This window comes from Eumetopias jubatus, unplaced genomic scaffold (assembly GCF_037043125.1).
Source record: "Eumetopias jubatus isolate StellerSeaLion01/CBP00866 unplaced genomic scaffold, mEumJub1_p1.0 scaffold_15, whole genome shotgun sequence".
In the NCBI taxonomy this organism is placed as follows: domain Eukaryota; kingdom Metazoa; phylum Chordata; class Mammalia; order Carnivora; family Otariidae; genus Eumetopias; species Eumetopias jubatus.
This window is the reverse complement of record NW_028274821.1, coordinates 12,415,596-12,441,524: the sequence shown is the minus strand read 5'-3', so window position 1 is coordinate 12,441,524 and position 25,929 is coordinate 12,415,596. Positions and strand designations below refer to the sequence as shown.

General features: G+C 40.1%; 1 protein-coding gene across 1 annotated transcript in view; it reads right to left on the bottom strand.

The window, feature by feature from the left end:
- The window catches only part of CFAP95 (cilia and flagella associated protein 95), an 82,631-nt gene that overhangs the window by 43,025 nt on the left and 13,677 nt on the right, over positions 1-25,929 (bottom strand). Inside the window, exons 2-3 of the mRNA XM_028117379.2 lie at positions 11,054-11,162; positions 371-489 (exon numbers count right to left, since the gene is read on the bottom strand). Coding sequence (XP_027973180.2) covers positions 371-489; positions 11,054-11,162 — 228 coding nt within the window. The remainder of the gene's footprint in view (positions 1-370; positions 490-11,053; positions 11,163-25,929) is intronic.

Genomic DNA, 25,929 nt, shown 5'->3' with positions numbered 1-25,929 from the left:
TAGATACTCTTATAATTCCCATTATATAGGTTGACAAGCTGAAGATTATAGACACTACTTCACAAGTAAATTGCGGAGTTGGTGTTCAAACCCAAATAGTCAGAACACTGACCAGAAAGAAATGCATATAGAGGAGGTAACATTTTAACTGGACCCAGAATGGGTAATGCTGATTGGCAAACAACTGAGGGAAAGGGAATTCCAGAGAGAGGGAATGGCATGAACAGAAAGCATGGAAGTTTGAGATATGTTCATTGTGATTGATGTGGTCCAGTAACGTGTAGCTGGGGCCACTACACCTCCTCATTACTCATACAAATCCCTTCCTGCATGTGTATGCTCTGTAAGCAAAGGAAAGTAGTAAGAATACCTTTCAATAATCCCAGAGCTCATTGTCTTGTCATTCAATAAAGCCTTTCTCTTTGTTTTAGCCAATTCTCTGTTTAAATAAACTTGTGCCATCTGTTCATGTGTTTCAGATATCCAAATCTGGAAAAAAAAATGGAAGCCACATATAAGAAAAACACATACATTGCCAAAAATGGTCAGTTACTAAAATATTTTCTGAAATACATTCTGATTTTAATTATTGATGCTGTTGACATTAAAAAATAAGTACCATCTCATAGCAGTTCAACTATTTCATCGTAAATATGTGAAAATGGCAATTCCTTACTATGTGTTATTGGAAAATAAAAAATCAAATTGGTTGTTTCTGTGAAATGCATTCAACTAAATACTAACTCTATGTGCTTTCTACTTTCTTCTCAAGGTTAGTATATTTTAATTTCCCTAAGGAAGAAAATGTTTGTAGCAATCACTCTGTAAATCACATCAGACTCAGATACCAGCACCATCACCACCATCATCCATTCTCCATCAGAGGATTACTCAATAAATTATCAAGCACTTATTACTATGAGAAAGACCTGCAAATTGTAAGATGTACTCAAACCAATTGAAGCAGCATCATGAGTAACATTTAGGGCATCTTACAAACAATGGATGCAGAGGATTCAATATTTTTTTCCATTCCAAACTCTAGAAGATCATGAATGTGGAGGTTCACAGAAGAGAAGCAGAACTCACCACTACCAAGAAAACCCATTACTTTCTCCAAACCTGAAGACATCCAATGAAGCCCTAGTCACATTAATCCCACCAGATTTTGTTCAAAAAAAAAAAAAAAGGAAGAAAAAGAAACCTCTGTTTAGATATTTGGAGACTTTAACTGAAAAATATCATAGCTATAGTCAAACACCTTTGGTCCACTTCAGGTTGGTATAATAAAGCTCTTCTATAACTAGGAAACTATCCTACTCAAAGCAATTTTAACTATAATCTCTGGCCCTGGTTCCCTGGTCTACTCCATGGCTCTGTAGATCTTTGGCTTCTCTGACCACTGCTCTCTGAGACTTCAACCTCCTGAATCACCAGCCACCCAGCCCAATTTGCCAGCTTTGACTCCTATACCCTTTGCTCAACTACTCTTCCTCATAGATTCCCAGGTTCACAAGTCAATGGTAAGAGACACTGTATTGAGCTTCATATTATACACTTTAACAAAAAATAAGACATTTCTTTTGGGAAAAGATTACTAGGCACCACTTTCATGTGTAAGATTGATCCAAAGGCACCTGTAAGTGCCTTCCACAGGCTAATCCCAACAGAAAGCCAGAGGGCAAGGAAGATCACTGAAGCTGTCCATAAAGGTCAGCCTCCGTGGCAAAGAGCAGGGTTGAGACGGGGGTAAAGTAGATCTGGAGGGAGAAAGGAAAAACACTTGGCATAGTTTATCTTCATTTTAAGGAAGAAAAATTGAGGCTGAAACAGAATAAGCAAGGCCCAGGTAAACCAGCGTGAAAGTAGAAGTTCCACAATTTAAAATGTTGCAGCCTGACCCATTCATTCATCAATCCAAATCTATGAAGTGCCAGGCTAGTGTGGTAAACAAACTCCAGAGGCTCCACTGACTAGAGTTTAGTGAGTTGCAGTAAATCATGGGGATAATGGTAATGACAACAGCACATGGCTAGACACTATTCTAAATGTCTTCACATTAAATGCTCATGAAAACTCTACTATTCTCGCTTCACACCTGAGGAAATAAAGACATGGAAAGTTTCAGACTCTTGATCAAAGTTACAACCTACTAAGTGGTGGAGCCAAGAATGAAAGAGAAGCCATCTGTCTCCAGGACCCACTCTTAATCTCTATTTCCTGTTATCAGGGGCAAATGTCCCTCAAGTTGAGACCTCCCATATTTATCAGTATTAGAACCCCAAAATTTTAGCTAGGGACCTGGTATTTCAGACTACATTTTCTAGTCTCCTTTATTTTTTTTAAATGTTTAAAGTTTTTATTTAAATTCCAGTTAGTTAACATACAGTGTAACATCAGCTTCAGGTATACAATATAGAGATTCAATACTCCATACAACACCCAGTGCTTATCACAGCAAGTTCAGTTCTAGTTTCCTTTATACTTAAATATGACGAGTGACTGGTTCTGAACAACAAGGCATAAATGGAAGTAATTTATACAACCTCCAGGAAAGGTCCCGCTTCTGTTTTTCTTTTCCTCCTGCATGAAATGTGGACATAATGACAGGTTTCTGGCAGCCATCTTGGGCTCTGCACAGGGATGGCAGGGTAGAAAGCGGGAAGGAGTAGGTTTCTGACAAACTTCCATACCAGTCCTGACCTGCTATCATCCACACTTTTTACATGAAAGAATAAAACCTTATGTGAAGAGCCACTGTTGATTTCTGGTTTCTGTTGCATGTGGGCAAACCAAACCCAAACCATTTTAATGTGAAAAATTACTTTGGTCTAGCAATGTTCATAACCTGACATAAGGGTGGATAATTTATAAAAGCACTAGCATATGTTTAAAAGTCTTTTGGGAGATACAGATATATATATATATATCACAAACTGGAGATTGGCAATTTGGTATGTGAGGTTGCTAAATTAACAGAGCACAAACTTGCTGGATAATCACTAAAATTTCCATTAAATTTGCATAATAAGTTCTAGCTTGAGTCAAATGGTAATATAAAAAATATCTAATGTGTGTTTAGGAAGTTCACTTCATAACATCATTCTTATTCCCCACTTTCCTGAGTATCCATTTTTCTTAAAGTCTCAATTTCTAATCTTCCAAGATGAACTCTTCCTATATGTGTGGCATTTAAGAAATCCCAGTAGTAGAACAGTAACTGTTAACTGGGTAACTGGTACAGGGAAAGAGAAAGTCATTTATAACTTCCCCTCAAGTTCCACATTTGAGGGTAACCAGACTCTTTCTGCTGAGGATGACTGACCCCCAGAAGAATCTCTCTTGGAAAGATTCATTTTAGTTGATCGCTAATTGACATTTCTTTCTTATGTTGCTTATAGGGTTCCCAGAAAGCAGACTCCTCTGACCCATACTTTAGGAAGTGCAGATACTTTGCAAGTCAAGTTCCCTCTGTGATGCCACAGGCTGTTTCAGGAATAAGTCCGACCTCAGTCAACCAAGTTCCCCAACTTCAGGGTAACAGTTATTCAAATTCCCTAAGGCCCCACACTACAGCAGGAAGTAGCTTATCCCATGGGGAAAGGAGGGGTGGAACTCAACATATAAGTTCTCTCTAAAGGACTCCTCCAAATTCCAAATACTCTCAGCCAGGTCTCTTCAATTTCAACCTTTTCTTTCTTTTTTTTTTTAATCTTCAAGGTGTATGAGAGACCAAGAGGCTTGGAATCAATTACCACCCAAATGCTTTGCATGTTCTATGTGACAGATTTGGCACCTCACTTTGGAATAAAGAACTTGGCATCTATCATCTTAGATCTTCAGTCAAAACTGAAGAGTTTTATTTTACCTGTTAAGTAGCACTTCCCCTACCAATTGTAGCTTTTTTGTACCTTTGCCAAAAGGTCATCATCATCAACAAGCAATACCAAGACTTCATAAAAAGTCTTTATCTTTAAAAAGGGATGATTCTTATTTCTCAGCAGTTTTGCTCTTGGAAATTCTGGTTCTATTTTCATGTCTAGGAGAACTCAGTAGTAGTTCCATACAGAGATTATTTAAAGGATCTCAGAGAATCAGTGAGGCTCCCTCCCCATCATTATTTTGAACAACTGGGACACACGGGGTATGATCAGAAAAATAATTTCATTCTTTTTTTTTTTACTACCTCTTCTATCTTTTCTTATAATCACCTCAGATAACAAAACAAAAACAGTCTCACTTAAGTAATGAATGTTGGTAGAATAATCACAAGAGGGCCTTTTAGTTGTCTTGTGATCTGAGGGAAGGAAAGAACAGAGCAAGTGAAGAACTAGAAAATCAGCCAACCCTCCCCACATAGACAGACTTCCCTGGCCTGGAGCAGTCTAGCTGGAGGAAGAGAAAATCTTTCACCTTAAATGAAATTCATCATTTTGATGAGATACTTTAATTACTGAAATGGGACCAACAGACTTGTTATGATCAGAGAGTGACCATAAAAATTATAAAATCTGCATAACATTTTATCCAGGGGTACAGAAAAGAACTCACTCCACGAAGCAGGGTGAATAGACAGCGGAGACAAAGAATACAGGTGTGTGTGTGATTGCGTCTTTTGAGTGCCATTTGTTCAACATAACAGTGCACATGCTTTGGGAAACTGATATACTGAAAAATTAAAATCTGATTTCTCTAAGAGTTAAATGAGGCATGATTATTGCTATAGAAAAAGAATTATGAAGGCGAGTGACAGGATCAAAATGGCAGACGCTGACATTCATTCCTGTCCCAGATCCCTAAAAATGACAGAGCAGATACACACTTGAATCAATAAACCCATAGCTGCATCAGTAGACATGGAAAGTACACTCAGTTGGCCTAAATTTATACAGAATTCCTGAAACAGAAGAGGCAGGTGCACTTGTGCTGATGTTAGAAAAGACGATCCAAAGTAGATCCACGAGAGGATGCTGGAACTGGTGGCATCAACCCCAAGCTCAGAGATGATAGAAACCTGAAGCAAGAGGAGACCCTGACTCCATAACCCACTCACCCCCAAACATCTTCCTTTTTCCTGGCTTAAGTGGTTCTCCTCCAGTGGCATTTAAAATTATTCCATCTACAAAAATTTGATCCATATGCCTCTTTCAGGTACTTAGATCTGAATGCAAGAAGCATCTGTAAGTATAGTCTTATGATCAAAACACTATTCTACAATGCCAATCAAAGAAAAAAAAAATACCTGAACCAATTAAGTAAAAGATAATTGAATTTCTGAGATCTGGTATAATTATATCCCTTTATATCCATTTTAGGGTCATTAGTTTTTAAATGTCATATTTTCATCCACTAAAATAGCTCATATTTGAGACTTGCTTGGCTATCCTTTACCGATTCATAAAAAGAATGTTAGCACACTTTTGTACCATTCATTTATTTACCGTTTTAAAGTCCAAAATGACTGTAATGCTATTAATACTAGTATTGGCCTAATTTGCTCATCCACGTTGTCCTGTTAGGTCCAGAAATGCCTCGGCACTGATCCATTAGCCGTATAAGAAAAATCTGTTTAGTAAAATCACGCATGGTTTTCTTTGTTCCTTTATGTCTGATACGTTCTCACCTTCTATGAGACAGCATCAAATGTACTCTGTACTTAATTATTAGCAGTTTTGAGGAAGTTTCCTTCCTCAAAAGCAGCCTTACATACTGATCATGACAGAGGTAGTGTTCTGAGGATTCTTGGGTGAGGGACTTTACAAAGGAAGCAACCACGAGAGAAGAGCTCCTGAACATTTTAGTTTGCATGGGACTCACTCTGGTATAGTTAAGCAGCATCTGAATAAAGTTTAAATAAAATACCAAGACAAAATGCTATAGTTTAAAATATTATTTTCCATAAATTGCTTAGACTCATTAAACAATCAGAGAAAGTCAGTGGCTTGAATGAGTGCTTGTCTGGGAAACTGCATCCTATGTGCTCTCCTGAAGCCGGAAGGACCACTGGGGTAGGAATTCAATTATGGCACCACTGAAACCTGCCTGGTGTGTTTCCAAACTTCACCAACTAATGGTTCCTTTAGATTCAGCTCAGGAGCTTCGCTGTGGCCACCTCCACTAGGAAACCATCCCTGATTCTCTCCTCAACCCATTTCAGTTCAGGTGTCCCTCTCCACATCTTGATCTTCTTCCTATCATAGCATCCATCATACACTTTGTCACTGTGGTTGTACACCTGCACTTTCCCCACAAGCCTGTGAGTTCCTGATGTACAGAGACCTTGTTTTGAATTGTTTCTTACCACAGCACTTAGCAAAATAACAGGGCCTCAATATGTATTTGTGGAATATAGTCCTTTTTCCTTCTTTCCTCCCTCCATTTTTTCTTCCCTTCCTTCCTTCTTGCCTTTTCTTCTTTCTTTGTCTCTTTCCTTATTTCTTTCCTTCATTCCTTCCTTCCACAAGTATTTATTGAGGACCCACTCTGGACCAGGCACCATTGTGGGAACTGGAGATACAGCAGAGAACAAAACAAACCAAAGTCCCTTCTCTCATGGAGCTAGTATTCTAGTCAAGAGACATGTGCAATTAACAACTAAAGAAGTCTTAAGTATATCCAGTGATTTAAATGCCATGAAGAAAACTAAAGTAAAGAAAGGGGATAGGGAGGGATGATGTGAATGGGCTGCTCTTTTTTACACAAATGGGCAACTAGCTCACTGAACAAATGGGACTTGTAAGTAGGTACAAACAGAAAACAAATCTGTTCTTCCTCTATCACTGCCTATCCACAGATATTTGGAGAGGCGAATTCTTTTTTATGCTCCTTGATAAAATACAGGACAATTGCCAGGACCTGTATGTCCACTCTCAGATAATACAAACATCTTCTGGCTACTTTTGTCCCAAGAGAAGTCTCACTGAGGTAAGTAAAATCCCCAGTACCATGTAGTAGCCAAAACTTCATTTGAAATGAAAGATTCATTCCTGTCGTTTAGGTCAGCTTTGGCCTGGCATACCTCAGTGGGAAAAGCAGGCACAGTTGGCTTCTTCTCAACTGTCCCCCTTAAACTTCTTCCCTACTCCTCAATTCCCTCTGGCTTCTTGAGGGTTTAAGATGTGGGATACGAGGAAGGAGAGAGGCAAATGCAAGAAAGGTAGAAGTATACTCTTGTTTTGGTTTCCTCTGGGCATGTCTGATGTCTGACCCTCTCTGGCACTGATGGATGTTCAAAGCTGACTTTTTTAGAATGTTCTGTATTTGTTGAGATCCCTTCTGGAAACATTCAATGGTTATGTTCCATGACACAGGATGGCATTGTCTGGACTTAACTGTCCTGCCTCAGCCCCTGGGAATCCAGTCACTGTCCCTCCCATCCCTACATGAGAGGCTCTTGGGCAGGTTCTAAAATGGCTGTCATATTTCTCTTCTACATCTGATCCCCAAAAGCCACCTCTGGGCCTGAGTACTCAATAATCCTTGTCTCACCAATGATGTACATGTAGCTAGTTCCCCTCTTTCTGCTCTGCTGCTTTGGAAAGATCACCAGCGCCTCATATCTATAACTTCACTTAGGCACCCTTCCCCAGGCAGATGAGATTCGCAGTACGCCTTTTCCAAAGCCCTGTTTCTACTCTCAAACTCTTCTTTTGGTTTCTTGGATTTCAATCCTCTTATATCCTTCATGTGAGTACTGACCTAAGGGCACCATCTTCGAGGGTCTCACCTAAGTGGCCTAATATTTCACTTTGGCACATGGGACTATGGATTTGTTTGTGGCCTTTTGGAGTCTCAGCCAAAATAAAGACAAAGAAAGGCCTATTTAAAATCCTGTTACAAATAAACAATGCTCACATTAGCCCCAGTAGCAGCATTTAAGGGCAAGGAGAACTTCACACAGTGGAATAGAAATACTGATGGTCAAAAAAAAGCAACCACTCAAGCAGCATTACTGCAAAAATCCAAAAATGCTAAGACATGTAGGAGAGGAAACAGATGGAATGGGGCTAGCTAGCATGTTTGTGGACATAATTCAGGAAACAAGACAGAGGTTATAGATAAGACATAAGAAACCAATGTCCCAACACACGCCCAAGCCAGAGCAAAAAAAAAAAAAAAATCAGGTTCATTTTCTGCAAGGAGGATGCAGTGTTTGGGGGGTAAAAAGGCCGCTAGGCTGGAAGTGGAACCACTTGGCACTCCAAGAGACAGGTTGAGAAGTATTTAAGATCTTAGACTCTGGAACCAGAGGGTAAAAATAGATTTTAATTTTTAATGCACTTTCTTGCTGTTTGACTTTGAACAAGTGATCGAGCTTCACCTGGCCTCGGTTTCCTCATTTACACAATGTGGTCACTTAGAGTGCTAGCCTGAAGAGTTGTCCAGAGGATGAAATGAGGCACTGTTCATGTAACCATCTTACTGAATTGATCCTATCCCATCAGTAGGATGCAATCATGAAGCAACTTCATTTTAATCAAGCTGCCTCTTCCATCCATGGCTAGTTCTTCCTTTCGCTTAATGGAAACTTTATGCAAGTCCCATAACTTTTCTAGGCCCCTCAATCTTGAGAAGGATCTCATTTTAGTTATGAAATTTTCCAGTCCAGTGAAATCATCAAAATTGCTAACTGTATTAGATTTAAGCTTCTCACCTTCCCAGCTGGGTGCTGCTTTAGGCGTGGAATCCTGCAGCTGGTGGGCCTTGCTGTTTCACAAGTGTCAGACACCTGGACCCTAAGCCCTCTAAGTTCCAGGATACACATATTAATTTCTCTTATTTCCTTGAAATACCTCTCACCTGAGGAAGAAGGGACATGCATCCCACAATGAAATAAATCCTTGAACTCTAGTCTTCACGGACATAACCACTCATACTGGCCTAACCTAGTTTAGAATATCTTAGCAGGTCCTGCCTAGATGGTCTAGCATCTTGCTTTAGGATGTGTGTTTTTCACCAACTATTGAGAGTATTCTAGTATTTAGGTCTCTATCAAAACTCTGTGGCAAGAAGAAGAACTCAACCATCCTTCTGCTACATCTAACATCACACATGACATATGAAAATATGAAGTCTCTGTGTATCCCCCTCTTTTTAATTCCTGGGACCTTGGGTGAATCATTTAAGATCAGTGGGTCTGGGTTTAGAACTGGAATAATAATATCTTTCTTGTCAATTTTATAACTTTGTTGAGAAGTGCAAGAAACAAGATGGGTGAACAAGTGCTTTATACACAAAAAGTCTAGAAAAATGTAACTTACTCTTAGGATATGAGAATAGCAATTTTGTCAGAAATAGTTGACCCCTTGATCTATTTTCATTCCTATCTAATATATCTGTAAACCTGGAACAATAAGGAAAGATTTCAATGACCACGAACAAAAGTCATAGAGAAGGCAAATATTATCTTATTTCTACAACCTCTATTAGACCTGAGTCTTGACTGCTGTAATGTGTATAATGTACAGAATGAAAGTCTGAGGTTCCTCCATCTCACAGTTCACTTCATCTAACTTCCTCCTATAACCCAGAGACCAAGAACATTTTCCTTTGGAAATCAAAAATAAGTGTTTTTTTAAGAGTCAAAGATGCTACGTGCATGCCAGGAAATGTGTGCTTTGCCTCACTTGCTCTTGTCCTGACCACACAGCCCCATGGCTCAAGAAAGCAAGGCCAAGCTGGGTTTGGTGGGGCAGGGCAGAGTGGCTACCAACAGAACTGAGCACCAGACTTGGGAACCCCTCCATGCGCTGGCTAGTGACCAAAAAGGCAGCCTGGTGTAGAGGCAAGAGGCCAATGTGGAAACTGAGGAAACCATCAGAATGCCCTTGAGATTTGAGCTGTAGGGCAAAAAGACACTGAGCAGCACAAAATCAGGACGTCAATGAGACACTGGTGTGTGTGTGTGTGTGTGTGTGTGTGCGTGTGTGTGTGTGTAAGAGAGAGAAAGAGAGGAGGGGGGAGGATGTCTTGCTTTAGAGATGTCTTGGTTCCTGTAAGTGTCCTTGATTCCATTTCCAGGCAGCTGCATCTTTATAATAAATGTCCATTTTTCTGGCTATCCTTATTATTCTCTATCCATTGTTAACTATAAAAGGCAGGAAGAAACAAGCATGAGCCCTGCCAAGCTAATTCATTCCCATCACCCTGGAGAACTGAGAATCTTCTAGACCCATGTCCAACATAGAATTATGGATCTTCCTTGGCTTGCTCTATTTCAAAATGGCCCTGCCTTTGGGGGCAGAGTGTGATACAAACCTAGTCTTCTCAACACATTTGCACCTGCCCTAGTCAAATTACCAGCTCTTCAGCCCAAAAGTCATCCCATAAGGCCGAACTGAGTCTTCAAATAGCCCAAAGTTCTTGACACTGTAGGACACAAAATTTGGGGGTCTCTGGAGAGGTGAGCTCCCGCCTTACACCAATTGGGCAGGCACCTAAATAGCCAAGGAGTAACCCACTCATGACACTTCAGACAGGAAGTACTCGTGCAATGAATATTCCTTTTGGAACTGGGTCATACAAAAGTTAGGAGAATAATACTAGCGTGTTTTAATAACTCACAACTCTACTGCCTTACGACAAATACAAAGGACTTGAAATCAAAGAAATGGATTCAAAGTCACACTCTTCAACTCCCTAACTGGGGACTTTAAGTCACTTAACCTCTAGGAGTTTCTCCCCCTCTATAAAATAGAGAGAATACCACCTACGTTACAGGGTTATTGTGAAGATTAAAGGAGTCATGGAACAAAATGCTGTGGCTGCAGCAACAGCATCATAACAGCATGGATGATATCTTGAGCACTTGCTATGTGCCAGGCACTGAGTCAACCACTTTATTTGCTTTAGCTCATTTAATTTCTCCAACAACCTTATGACATGTGCACATTTTACAGGCAACATCATTGAAGCATCCAGTGACTAAGTCACCTGCCTAAGTACCCAACACAGCATGGAGGGGTGGCACCAACAAAGAGCTCCTCCCTTTATTTTTCCACGTTTCACTAGGAAGAAGATTCAAGATCTAAAGAAATCAGCAGCAACTACTTACTGGGGGTTCATCAGTTCCAAGTCGCCAATATGTTGAATTATACAGTTTTTTTATGTTTTCAGGACCCTCTATATCATAATCTTTTGGATAGGCTTCTCGGTCATGGTGCCTTGAAAAATAAATTAGAATCTGTTAAGGGGTTTAGCTTTTTTTTTTTTTTATCATGTATTGCATTTAAAATTTTCAAAAAAATTATCCAATGAAAATTGATGGCATTTGTGACATCGTTTTAATTATTAATTCACTGGATGTGGGATATATAAAGTATTTTCCATCTCTTTTCAAGTAATGCTGAGGCTACTTCCTAAAAACAACTTAGCACATGTGATAAAACTAATAATATCATAAGAACAATACTTATCCAACACAGCAATTACTCAGTGACTCCAAAGAAGTGAACCTTATTTAATAATGTACATTAGTTACCAAAAGTAAATTCTAAAATAAGACATGGTAATAAATTAGAAAGGCAACTTGCCACTTTAGCAATTTTTTCTACCATGAATTTTAATTAAAAGTTTTTTTCAAAATGAGAACGAGCAAAGTATCTGCTCATATGGATTTATAACATGTGCTTCCTGCTTCTAAAGAGGGTTTAAAGGAAGCTAACAATTAAGCATAAGCTGGAAAAAAACATGTAGATGGAAGAGGGAGAAATATTCTAAATATCTTGACTAAAAGGGTAGACAGAAACAATAATAAAGGAGAGATTTGGGAGGAGGGGAGGAAGAAGGAGGTGGAGCGGCCTGCAGCGGAAGCAGCTATTTTTACATAGCTTTCTTGGGTAAGATAAAGGAAGCTGAACCCAACCATCCCTCCGAAGGGGCCTTGCTATTGAGGGATACAGGGCTAGGATTGTGTAAGGGATACTGAGGTAGCCCAAAATTCATCCATCCATCCACCCATCCAACTGTCCGTTCATTCAGTCAATATTTTAAGTACCTACTACATGCCAGGCAGGGAATGCAATGGGGACCAAGCCTGATGCAGTCCCTGCCTTCATTGCTCACACCCTGGTGAAAGACACAAACAAAATTCTACAATGTGGGCACAGGGTCATGGAAGCAGAACAGCACTCACTCATCTGGATGGGGCATGCTAATCTAAATCAGGAGGCCCTTTAGGACCTGACCCCCCCCCCACCTCATCCCACTCTTTTGGGGCTGGGACCCTGCACTGCATTCAAAGTATACCCTTGCCTCTCCACCTCTGAGATGAGAGCAGAACACTGCATAGAACACAGGAAGGGAGCCTAGGATGGAGCAGCAGAGCTCAGGCATGTGAACCCTCTGCCCTCCTCATGTCTGAGCATTAAATTGCAAAACACTAAAAGCATTTTGGTGCCATATCAGCATTTTCCGAGAGCCTCACAGGAAGGTCTCACTTTAGTCCTTAGGTGGAATACTGAACAACATCAAGAACCAGGAGTGGTAGAGTGAATGGGGCCATGGGTTTGAGTTATTGCTCAAGTCCTAGCTGTGTGACTTTGGGCAACTCACTTAACCTTTCTGTGTTTCCATTTCCACATGTATAAAATGAGGACAGAAATAAGACCAATAAGATTTTTGCAAAGTGAAAAAAATAAAAGCAGAAGGTTCTTCAAATACTGTAAAGTATCATTAACACCTATGTATAATGAATACCAATCCAGCTTTAAAAAATTCTGGCGTACATGAATTACAACTTTATTTTTTCCATAATTGTACTTAATTTATTTTCTAAGTGTTCATATCACTAAGATGGAGAAACCTTAATCTTGGTCAATTCTGGATCTCTTCCCACTCTCAAGGGCCTGTGTGGTGCCACAATGCCAAGAATCTATCTTTGTTGCCATCATCTCTCCCTGCTGACATCGGTGGAAATCTCCTCATTCTCCTGTGGTCTTCCATTATGGATCCATGCAAATCTCTGCTATGCCCTTCTGGTCCTGACACATAGACTCTTGCTTAGACTAGCACTCTGCCACAAGCGTGCCATTATCTAAGCCACCAAGAACCTTCATGAGCCATCAAGAACCCAGAGTTCCTGGAAAACAGATGCCATCCCTGAGCTGTTTGCCTGGCCCCTCAAAAAGATTTCATGTCCCCCTCACACTGGGCTTGGGGGATACAAACAAGCCCCACAGTTCAACAGCTCCGAAATCATTTCCCTAGGAACGGAGGGCTCGGCAATGATAGGTCCCATCTGCTTGAGAATTTCTAAAGCCTTAACCTTTCCAATTTGGGGTCCCAGACAAACCCACACATTTTCAACTTCTCTGGGGCCCTCCATTTTCGGTCCATGAACTCTTCATCTACCATGGGACAGGATAGCCAGCTCTTCAACTATTCTTCCAAATCTATGGTGTCATCCTAAGATCCAAGTTTTTGAACCCCAAACCCAAGAATTTTGTGTTTTTGTTGCCTGCTGGGTCTTTCTTCCCGGAGGCAATAAAACCAGAGTAACTCCCTGGGAGCATAAGAATAAACAGGAAAAGCACAGTCAGCCTCTGAATGTGTAATCCTAGTGCTCACTTCTTCACTAGTGACCATGCACAGTGCCCAGGGTACAGAGTGTTTTAAAACATGAGAGTGTTGGGCGCCTGGGTGGCTCAGTTGGTTAAGGGATTGCCTTCGGCTCAGGTCATGATCCCGGAGTCCTGGGATCGAGTCCCACATCAGGCTCCCGGCTCAGCAGGGAGCCTGCTTCTCCCTCTGACCCTTTCCCCTCTCATGCTGTTTCTCTCTCTCTCTCTCTCTCTCTCAAATAAATAAATAAAATCTTTAAAAAAAATAAATAAATAAAACATGAGAGTGTCTTTTAACTATTTTTTAATCAGCAAAAAAAGAATATAATCCATCTTTGATTATATCCATCTTTATAACAGTGTAGTTATAAACTATCATTTTTAACTTTTTTTAATGGAGTAAGGAGCCCATGAAGGCAAAGATAATTAGTGTCCATGAAAGTCAGAATGTACTATAAATTTTAAGTTGTATTATAACTAGATTATTACAAAAGATGCAGATATGTTCCTTTACTTAGAGCAGTCTCTGTACTAAAAGTCCAGCACTGAAAACATGAATCTATAATGAAAGACTTTCTGTGGAGAACTGAGCTAATACAGTTGGCATCCCCTAATGCCTGCCAGTTGCCCACAAATGTTGTGCCCACAGTCTGCAGGCCCTGAGAAATACACAGCTAAAGAAGAGTCGCCCCGACTTCTAAGAGACTGCCAGCCTGGCAAAGAGAAATAAACATGTTTAAAAATTATAAAGTATATAAAATATAATATAAAATATAAAAAATAAATATTTACTATATACTAAATACATGTTTAATATGTATAAAATACAGTAAAAGTGATTAGGGTATTATAAAGAAAATGTCAGACTTAATTAATTCCTTGATTTTATTATGTCAGGTGAACACTGGCTTGTGCCTCAGTTTCCCTGAGATAAACTGAGAATCATACACTGAGGAAACAAATGAATCAATGGATTGAGAGTCTCGAGTGAAAAGTGACATGTAAATGCAAAATATTATTATGTGTACTAATACTATGTCTATCTACCATATGCTTTATTTGGGTGTTTTTCAATACTTTGTTAATGCCAACTAAACCTTATAGCATCTTCATGAGACATATATCAAGGTATTGTAATATATAATAAAGTAAAATATAAATAAATACATATATACTTTCTATAGCCTTGTTCTCCTTGCTACCTGCATTTATTAATGGTCACTATACAACCGGCCATAACCTGTCATTTATTGCAAGAGAAATTCATTATGAGAAAATAATAAAATAAAAATTATAATAAAATAAAATTTACAATGTCTCTGGAACAGTAACTTTCAAACATTTTGAGCACAGCCCCCACCAAATCCACCCCAACCCATCTTGAGACACTGGCCAATGTCTGAAGACATTTTTAGTTGTTGCATCAGGGTGGGGTGGGTTGTTACTGGTATCCAGTGGGTAGAGGCCAGTGATGTTACTAAACATCCTATCATGCACAGAAAAACCCACCCCCATAACAAAGAAATATCTGGCTCAAAATGTCAAAAGTGTCAAGGTTAAGAAAGCTCCAGGGTACAGTTATACCAGACTCTTAGATCAGTGGTTCCCAAACGTGTTTCATGGAGCAGCAAAACATCCCCCCCAAATCTGTAGAACCAACATAAAATTGCCAACTTCCGTTTTGACAGAAACATTAAAAATGAAAAATCATCTACTGCCTTTAATAGGAAGACCTCTAACACCAAAGACAAGGAAAAACAATCTCAGAGTCCTTTAAACCAAATAAATTTAGCTATACAAAAAACTTGCCAGATTGTCTTCACAGTTAGTCTTATCACCTTGGATTAGTAATAAGGTCATTGTTGACCAGTACTGGTCTAGTCTACTGACTGGCTTCTGCAGATATTAATTTGTCCAGACATGAATTTGACAGCAGCTGGTCAGCAGTCAGTTCAAGCTCAAAGATGCTTGAATACAGGTATTTCGTGCTGCTGACTGAAGGAAGAACTATGTCTTCCATGTCAAGCATGCAGGTACTGGCTGACCTTCTTGCCGGGAGAAGGGTCCACAGGGCTCCCTGCCTTCAGTGCCAGAATCTTCCTTGACAAGCAGCCTTGCTTCTGCTTAGGACCTTGCTCCATCAAGGCCAGAGCTGAGGGCTGTGACTCTTTCTCTATACAAGAAATCTTATGTAAGACAACCTCAATTATAAGAGATGAAGCTTGCATTCTATACCCTCTTGTGGAAGAGACAGTATGAATAGGAACAGAATTGGGAATGGGGAAAGCACCGAGAGGACAGGATCAGAGCTGCCAACCGTATGAAAAGGAGCTTGGAACTATGACCCTGTTTTCAAAAATGCCACTTAGACTGCTTCAGAGGGGATTAAGGTCAATACAACCCAGTAGGTTAAAGACAGCATGATCAGGTCCCATTCTGGACAAATGCCCAACATATGCAGTCGGTATGTAACTTCCCATCACCAACTCTATATAATCACCTGAACCCTTGAGATCCTGTTCTTCCTATCTTTTCAGGCCTGATGTTGTCCCAAGTAATGCCCTGTCAAGAGACCAGGGTCTGTTTCTGGGGTCCCTTGGGAGCTTGGATTTCCTATCATAAGAGTTGGATGACTCCAAATTGGATCTGCAAGCCCCCCTTGAGTAAACACATACGATCCTAAAGTGAGTTGCAGAACTAAACAAACTCGAGTTCAGAGCATTCGCAGGCAAGGACCTGCAGCTCCCCTCAGGCTGCCCCAAACCAGAGTGGTCCAGCTACCACTGGAGGACAGGGTGGGGTTAGGCCATCGGATTCTCCTTGCAGGAAAGGAGACCAAGTTGCACTCTCATGGACCAAGTGACATTCAAGTTACACTAAAGTCTACACTCACTTTCTGTGGTCCCACGTCTACGTGGGGGGAAAAACGTGGGGGTTTTGAACAAAACCTTTACCTCTGCTCCACCTTTCACATTTTTTTCTTTATAATTATGCATTAATGAATCTGCCTTCTCATTAGACTAGGAGTAGTTTAGATACAGGAATTATTCTTTATTCATCTTTGTGATCTCAGTGCCTAGCATAGTCTAGCACATTATAAATGCTCATTAAATCTTCAATGATTGATTGATTGAATGTTCTTATATTGTGGTACTGTCACCTCAATATAAATGTTGAAAGCAGAGGCTTTCAAATGTGTCCATAAAAATAAAGAGCATCCCAGCTCACTCTGCAAAAGCACACATAAAGAAGGAGTGATTATGCACATAGAGATGCTAGTCCTTTGCAACAAAGACTTGTCTCCAGAGGAATTATAAATCTACTTGCTGAATGGGAAAGTTCTCAACATACATATGCATAACACTGATTGCAATGGGCGTGTGAATCTGAGCAATATCTGACATGAGAACAATGAAAATCCCAGCCCTTCTAGCTTCTAGTTACTTGACAAGAGACACATTTTCTTTGCGGATTTCAAAGATGTTAAAAATGTTTAGTTAAGACTCCAGATGGAAGAATATATTAATTTTAAATTTTAGAATTATTAATATAGTTCACAACTACTCTGTCAGTTATTGTATTTTCTGATATAAATCTAACCCATATAAGAAGAGAAAGATATCTTTTCTATTAGGTTTTATAAACATCTGCTATCTAGAACTTTAAAAGAAAATTACCCCAGAGAGTCAGCTCTATTTCCTGACACCTCAGAAGCATAAAACCAAGAGAATCAAAAGCTACAAAGAAACATTTGACAATGCTCTTTAAAGATTTCATGGGAAAATGATTTACATGCCAAGGTAATGTTATTTTAGTGGCACATTCATCAAACTGACAAATGAAGACTTTTAGGTGTATTTGCAGAATCATAAAGAAAATCTTATGTCCTTGGGAGAACTGGTGACATTTCAAACTTAAGAAGAGGGACTCTGGTTTTCAATGTCTCAAGCTTTTTGTGATTTGTGCATCTATAACCTGAAACCACAGAATCTGAAGCCTAAACTGCACTCAAAAGAAAACCATTTGACGAAGGCAGATAAGTGAAGTCATTTTCTTCACTGGACATATATTGAGTGGCATGTAAATAAGACCCCATTATTACGGATTTTAATAGAAAATCTTCAGAAATAGGAGGCCCTACGGAGAATATTGGGAGGAAACAAAAAAGAATATAGTAGTGGGAGCCTGTGTCTAAACTGTTTAAATGTTAAATAAACATTGTCAGTCTGAGTAACTGCCAAACACATGACTTTGAAAACAGCTGAAGGGACATGTATTAGACAGGGTGACACTGTAATTGATTAATCCACCCGGAACACTTTTAGGGGGAAATGAGGTACTAAGTACACTGGGAGTGGTGAAAACCAGGACTGTCCTGGTCAAATCAGGATCAGGAAATTCCGTTACTCCATGTTTAAACAACTGGCTCTCAATGATCTTAAAATCCTAGGATGGAGGGAGTGAGGGAGCAAGATGGCGGAGGAGTAGGAGACCTAGATTTCGTCTGGTCTCAGGAATCCAGCTGAATAGGGATCAAACCATTCTGAACACCTACGAACTCAACAGGAGATCGAACAGGAGAGTAGCAACAACTCTCTGAACAGAGAAGCGACCACTTACTGGAAGGTAGGGCGTGCGGAGAAGTGAATCCGAGGCGATATTCGGGAGGATAGACGGCGGGGGAGGGGCCTCCGCCGGCCGCTTCTGGCAAGTGATAGAGCCGCGGAGCACAAAATCGGACCTTTTAGAAGTTGGCTCGGCGGAGGGACGTCGCTGCAGTGGCTAAGCGGGGGGTGGAATCCTCCCGGGACAGTGTGGTCTCAGGACCCTTGGGGTCACAGAGAGACCGGGGGTGCCTGAGTGCGCCAGAGCTCCCAGGTATCAGAGCAGGGAAGCCGGCTGCAGAGACGGAGCAGAGGCGCGGGCTCTCAGCTCGGGGTTGCCATAAACTGTGATCTGCGGCCCAGTCGGGGCACGGCTCCCCCAGCAGGGACCCAACAAGCAGCAGATCCGGGGAGACTCCCCTTCCTTCCCGGGGAGGAGCGGTGCGGGAACACACTGCAGGGATCTGCTGGATTTGGAGACTCCGCGCGGGGTCGGGTGCCAGAGATAGCAACGCTCGGTCACAGGCCGGGTGAGCACGGAGTGCGGCCGGAGACCGGGGACACGGAAGTGACTGCTTTTCTCTGGGGGCACACTGAGGAGCGGGGCCCCGAGTTCTCAGCTCCTCCGAGTGGAGATTGGGAGGCCACCATTTCTGCCCTGGTCCTCCAAAGCTGTACCGAGAGCTTGCAGGGAACAAAAGCTCCTGAGAGCAAACCGGAGCAGCTTCCTTAGCCCGGACCGACAAGGGCGGGGCAATTCTGCCTCCGGCAAAGACATTTGGAAACCACAGCAACAGGCCCCTCCCCCAGAAGATCAGCACAAACAGCCAGCAAGCCAAGACCAAGTTGATCGATCAAGGAGAATAGGAGAACTCCAGCGCTAGGGGAATACTGCACATAGATTCATGGCTTTTTTTTTTTTTTTTTTTTACCATGATTCATTATTTCATCAAAGTTAATTTTTGTTGACTGTTTTTTTATTTATATTTTTCCCTTTTTCAACCAACATCTTATAAATCCCTTTTTTTAAAAAAAAAACAAAACATTTTTTATTTTTCATTTTTAGAGTCATATTTTATCCCTTCATAGTAGTTACCCTTATTTTTGGCATATATATATAAGTTGTTCTCTCTTTAAAATTTTGAGGTACAGTTTCTTCTAACAGATCAAAATATGCCCTAAATCACTAGTGTATGGCTTTGTTCTAGTCTCCTGCCTGATCACATTCTCTCCCTTTTTCCTTTTTTTTTTTTCTTAAATCTTCTTTCTTTTTTCAAACAACTTATCTTACCAAGTCCTTTTATAAGATCTTTTATAATTTTCATCTTTACAGTCATCTTCCATCCCTTCATTGTATCAACCCTTATTTTGTACATATATGTCTTTCTTCCTTTAAAATTTTAGGAGGCACTTTTTTCTAACAGACCAAAATACGCCCAAAATCTAGTGTGTGGCACTGATCTATGCACTAGCCTGATCATATTTGATCATATTCTGCCTTTTTTGTATTGTTTTTTGTTTTTATCTTTTTTTTTCTTTTTTTTTCTTTTTCTCTTTCTTTTTTCTTTCTTTCCCTTTCTTTTCCCCTGGTTTCAGGTCTTTTCTGATTTGTATACAGTATATTTGCTGGGGACGTTGTAAACCTGTTAGCATTTTGTTCTCTCATTCATCTATTCTCCTCTGGACAAAATGACAAGACGAAAGAAATCACCTCAGCAAAAAGAACAAGAGGTAGTACCGTCAGCCAGGGACCTACTCAATACGGACATTAGTACGATGTCGGACCTAGAGTTCAGAATCATGACTTTAAAGATACTAGCTGGGCTTGAAAAAAGTGTGGAAGTTATTAGAGAAACCCTTTCTGGAGAAATAAAAGAACTAAAATCTAACCAAATCGAAATCAAAAAGGCTATTGATGAGGTGCAATCAAAAATGGGGGCACTAAATGCTAGGATAAATGAGGCAGAAGAGAGAATCAGCGATATAGAAGACCAAATGATGGAAAATAAAGAGGCTGAGAAAAAGAGAGAGAAACAACTACAGGATCATGAGGGCAGAATTCGAGAGATAAGTGATATGATAAGACGAAACAACATTAGAATAATTGGGATCCCAGAAGAAGAAGAGAGAGAGAGAGGGGCAGAAGGTATATTGGAGCAAATTATAGCAGAGAACTTCCCTAATGTGAGGAAGGAAACAGGCATTAAAATCCAGGAGACACAGAGAACCCCTCTCAAAATCAATAATAATAGGTCAACACCCCGACATCTAATAGTAAAACTTACGAGTCTCAGAGACAAAGAGAAAATCCTGAAAGCAGCTCGGGAGAAGAGATATGTAACCTACAATGGTAGAAACATTAGATTGGCAACAGACCTATCCACAGAGACCTGGCAGGCCAGAAAGGACTGGCAAGATATCTTCAGGGCACTAAACGAGAAAAATATGCAGCCAAGAATACTATATCCAGCTAGGCTATCATTGAAAATAGAAGGAGAGATAAAAAGCTTCCAGAACAAACAAAAACTAAAGGAATTTGCAAACACGAAACCAGCCCTCCAAGAAATATTGAGAGGGGTCCTCTAAGCAAAGAGAGAACCTAAAAGCAGCAAAGAGCAGAAACGAACACAGACAACAGACAGTTAACAGTCACCTTACAGGTAATACAATGGCACTAAATTCATACCTTTCAATAGTTACCCTGAATGTAAACGGGCTAAATGCCCCAATCAAAAGACGCAGGCTATCAGATTGGATTCAAAAAAAAGACCCATCAATATGCTGTCTGCAAGAGACTCATTTTAGACCCAAAGACACCCCCAGATTGAAAGTGAGGGGGTGGAAAACCATTTACCATGCTAATGGACACCAAAAGAAAGCTGGGGTGGCAATCCTTATATCAGACAAACTAGATTTTAAAACAAAGACTGTAATAAGAGATGAGGAAGGACACTATATCCTACTTAAAGGGTCTATCCAACAAGAAGATCTAACAATTGTAAATATCTATGCCCCGAACATGGGAGCAGCCAATTATATAAGGCAATTAATAACAAAAGCAAAGAAACACATTGACAACAATACAATAATAGTGGGGGACTTTAACACCCCCCTGACTGAAATGGACAGATCATCTAAGCAAAAGATCAACAAGGAAATAAAGACTTTAAATGACACACTGGACCAAATGGACTTCACAGACATATTCAGAACATTCCATCCCAAAGCAAAGGAATACACATTCTTCTCTAGTGCCCATGGAACATTCTCCAGAATTGATCACATCCTAGGTCACAAATCAGGTCTCAATCGGTACCAAAAGATTGGGATCATTCCCTGCATATTTTCAGACCACAATGCTTTGAAACTAGAACTCAACCACAAGAGGAAAGTCGGAAAGAACTCAAATACATGGAGGCTAAAGAGCATCCTACTAAAGAATGAATGGGTCAACCAAGAAATTAAAGAAGAATTAAAAAAATTCATGGAAACCAATGAAAATGAAAACACAACTGTTCAAAATCTTTGGGATACAGCAAAGGCAGTCCTGAGGGGAAAGTATATAGCAATACAAGCCTTTCTCAAGAAACAAGAAAGGTCTCAAATATACAACCTAACCCTACACCTAAAGGAGCTGGAGAAAGAACAGCAAATAAAGCCTAAACCCAGCAGGAGAAAAGAAATCATAAAGATCAGAGCAGAAATCAATGAACTAGAAACCAAAAGAACAGTAGAACAGATCAACGAAACTAGGAGCTGGTTCTTTGAAAGAATTAACAAGATTGATAAACCCCTGGCCAGACTGATCCAAAAGAAAAGAGAAATGACCCAAATCAACAAAATCATGAATGAAAGAGGAGAGATCACAACCAACACCAAAGAAATACAAACAATTATAAGAACATATTATGAGCAACTCTATGCCAGCAAATTAGATAACCTGGAAGAAATGGGTGCATTCCTAGAGATGTATCAACTACCAAAATTGAACCAGGAAGAAATAGAAAACCTGAACAGACCTATAACCACTAAAGAAATTGAAACAGTCATCAAAAATCTCCCAAGAAACAAAAGCCCAGGGCCAGATGGCTTCCCAGGGGAATTCTATCAGACATTTCAAGAAGAATTAATACCTATTCTCCTGAAACTGTTCCAAAAAATAGAAATGGAAGGGAAACTTCCAAACTCATTTTATGAGGCCAGCATTACCTTGATCCCAAAACCAGACAAAGACCCCATCAAAAAAGAGAATTACAGACCAATATCCTTGATGAACATGGATGCAAAAATTCTCACCAAAATACTAGCCAATAGGATCCAACAGTACATTAAAAGGATTATTCACCATGACCAAGTGAGATTTATTCCTGGGCTGCAAGGCTGGTTCAACATCCGCAAATCAATCAACGTGATACAATACATTAACAAAAGAAAGAGCAAGAATCATATGATCCTCTCAATAGATGCAGAAAAAGCATTTGACAAAGTACAACATCCTTTCTTGATCAAAACTCTTCAGAGTATAGGTATAGAGGGTACATACCTCAATATCATAAAAGCCATCTATGAAAAACCTACAGCGAATATCATTCTCAATGGGGAAAGGCTGAGAGCTTTTCCCCTAAGGTCAGGAACGCGGCAGGGATGTCCACTCTCACCACTGCTATTCAACATAGTATTAGAAGTCCTAGCCACAGCAATCAGACAACAAAAAGAAATCAAAGGCATCCAAATCGGCAAAGAGGAAGTCAAACTCTCACTCTTTGCAGATGATATGATACTGTATGTGGAAAACCCAAAAGACTCCACCCCAAAACTGCTAGAACTCATACAGGAATTCAGTAAAGTAGCAGGATATAAAATCAATGCACAGAAATCAGTGACATTCCTATACACCAACAACAAAACAGAAGAGAGACAAATCAAGGAGTCGATCCCATTTACAATTGCACCCAAAACCATTAGATACCTAGGAATAAATCTAACCAAAGAGGCAAACGATCTGTACTCAGAAAACTATAAAATACTCAGGAAAGAAATTGAAGAAGACACAAAGAAATGGAAAAACGTTCCATGCTCATGGATTGGGAGAATCAACATTGTGAAGATGTCAATGCTACCTAGAGCAATCTACACATTCAATGCAATCCCCATCAAAATACCATCCACTTTTTTCAAAGAAATGGAACAAATAATCCTAAAATTTGTATGGAACCAGAAGAGACCCAGAATAGCCAGAGGAATACTGAAAAAGAAAAGCAAAGCTGGTGGCATCACAATTCCGGACTTCCAGCTCTATTACAAAGCTGTCATCATCAAGACAGTATGGTACTGGCACAAAAACAGACCCATAGATCAATGGAACAGAATCGAGAGCCCAGAAATGGACCCTCAACTCTATGGTCAACTTATCTTTGACAAAGCAGGAAAGAATGTCCAATGGAAAAAAGACAGTCTCTTCAACAAATGGTGTTGGGAAAATTGGACAGCCACACACAGAAGAATGAAACTGGACCATTTCCTTACACCACACACAAAAATAGACTCCAAATGGTTGAAAGACCTAAACGTGAGACAGGAGTCCATCAAAATCCTAAAGGAGAACACAGGTAGCAACCTTTTCGACCTTAGCCGCAGCAACTTCTTCCTAGAAACATCACCAAAGGCACGGGAAGCCAGGGCAAAAATGAACTATTGGGATTTCATCAAGATAAAAAGCTTTTGCACAGCAAAAGAAACAGTCCACAAAACCAAAAGACAACCGACAGAATGGGAGAAAATATTTGCAAATGACATATCAGATAAAGGGCTAGTATCCAAAATCTATAAAGAACTTATCAAACTCAACACCCAAAGAACAAATAATCCAATCAAGAAATGGGCAGAAGACATGAACAGACATTTCTCCAAAGAAGACATCCAAATGGCCAACAGGCACATGAAAAAGTGCTCAACATCGCTCGGCATCAGGGAAATCCAAATCAAAACCTCAATGAGATACCACCTCACACCAGTCAGAATGGCTAGAATTAACAAGTCAGGAAACGACAGATGTTGGCGGGGATGTGGAGAAAGGGGAACCCTCCTCCACTGTTGGTGGGAATGCAAGCTGGTGCAACCCCTCTGGAAAACAGTATGGAGGTTCCTCAAACAGTTGAAATTAGAGCTACCGTTCGATCCAGCAATTGCACTACTGGGTATTTACCCCAAAGATACAAATGTAGGGACCCGAAGGGGTACGTGTACCCCAATGTTTATAGCAGCAATGTCCACCATAGCCAAACTGTGGAAAGAGCCAAGATGCCCATCAACAGATGAATGGATAAAGAAGATGTGGTATATATACACAATGGAATATTATGCGGCCATCAAAAGGAATGAGATCTTGCCATTTGCAACGACGTGGATGGAACTGGAGGGTGTTATGCTGAGTGAAATAAGTCAATCAGAGAAAGACATATATCACATGTCCTCACTGATATGAGGAATTCTTAATCTCAGGAAAGAAACTGAGTGTTACTGGAGTGGTTGGGGGTGGGAGGGATGGGGTGGCTGGGTGATAGACATTGGGGAGGGTATGTGCTACGGTGAGCGCTGTGAATTGTGCAAGACTGTTGAATCACAGATCTGTACTTCTGAAACAAATAACGCAACATATTTTAAGAAAAAAGAAAAAGAAGAAGATAACAGGAGAGGAAGAAAAGGGGAGTATGTCAGAGGGGGAGACGAACCATGAGAGATGATGGACTCTGAAAAACAAACTGAGGGTTCTAGAGGGGAGGGGGGTAGGGGGATGGGTTAGCCTGGTGATGGGTATTGAGGAGGGCACGTTCTGCATGGAGCACTGGGTGTTATGAACAAACAATGAATCATGGAACACTGCACCAAAAACTAATGATGTAATATATGGTGATTAACATAACAATAAAAAATTAAAAAAAAAAATCCTAGGATGTTTCTCAGAGTTTCTTTGATCCTCCCCTCCAGAATCAACTTATATCGACTGGCCAAAGACACTCTGGGAGGTAGAAGAGTAAGACTAAAGAGAGACAGAGTTTTTTTTAAGTGTATTATACATTAGTAATTACAGTAGTCCACAGAAAATATATATGATAGTATATCTTTCATGAATGGCATGAAGACCAGTTTGTCCCCCTGCAAAACAAAAAGCAAACACCTGATTACTTGTAATAGCTCCTTTCCTATAGTCTTAATATTACTGGTTTAAACAATTTGAATTAACTATTCCAGCATAACATCAAAAGATTGTATTATATGAGCTTAAGGCCCATTTTAATGTACACTTCTGTGAACCCATGAGCAAGGCATGTTGACTAGGTATTATAAGGTTCTTTGGTTTCAAAGCAATTCATTTCATTCACATTAGAAACAAATGAACAAACTGTTCTTCATAAATAGAATCTAAAGTTTAAATATTCTTCCATTATGAACATTGTTATACAAATGAGCATTTCCCCCATGTCCTCCTAGAAATCATTGAAAAGTAACAAAGGAAATGGAAAAATTAAAAGCAAACTAAATTTTTGGCAAAGTCAGAAGTTATAATTCCCAGATCGCACCATGTGCAAGGGCTCCCATAAGCAGCCAAGATCCATTCAAAACAAGTGGAACCAAAGAATTTGTCAGAGACAAGTGGAAGAAGTGAAGATTAAGAGGCTGTAAGGAGAAATCTCACTAACGAGATTGGTCAGAGGTGGGAACTCTTGGAGTGACAGCCAAATTATATTTCCATGGTTATGCAAATA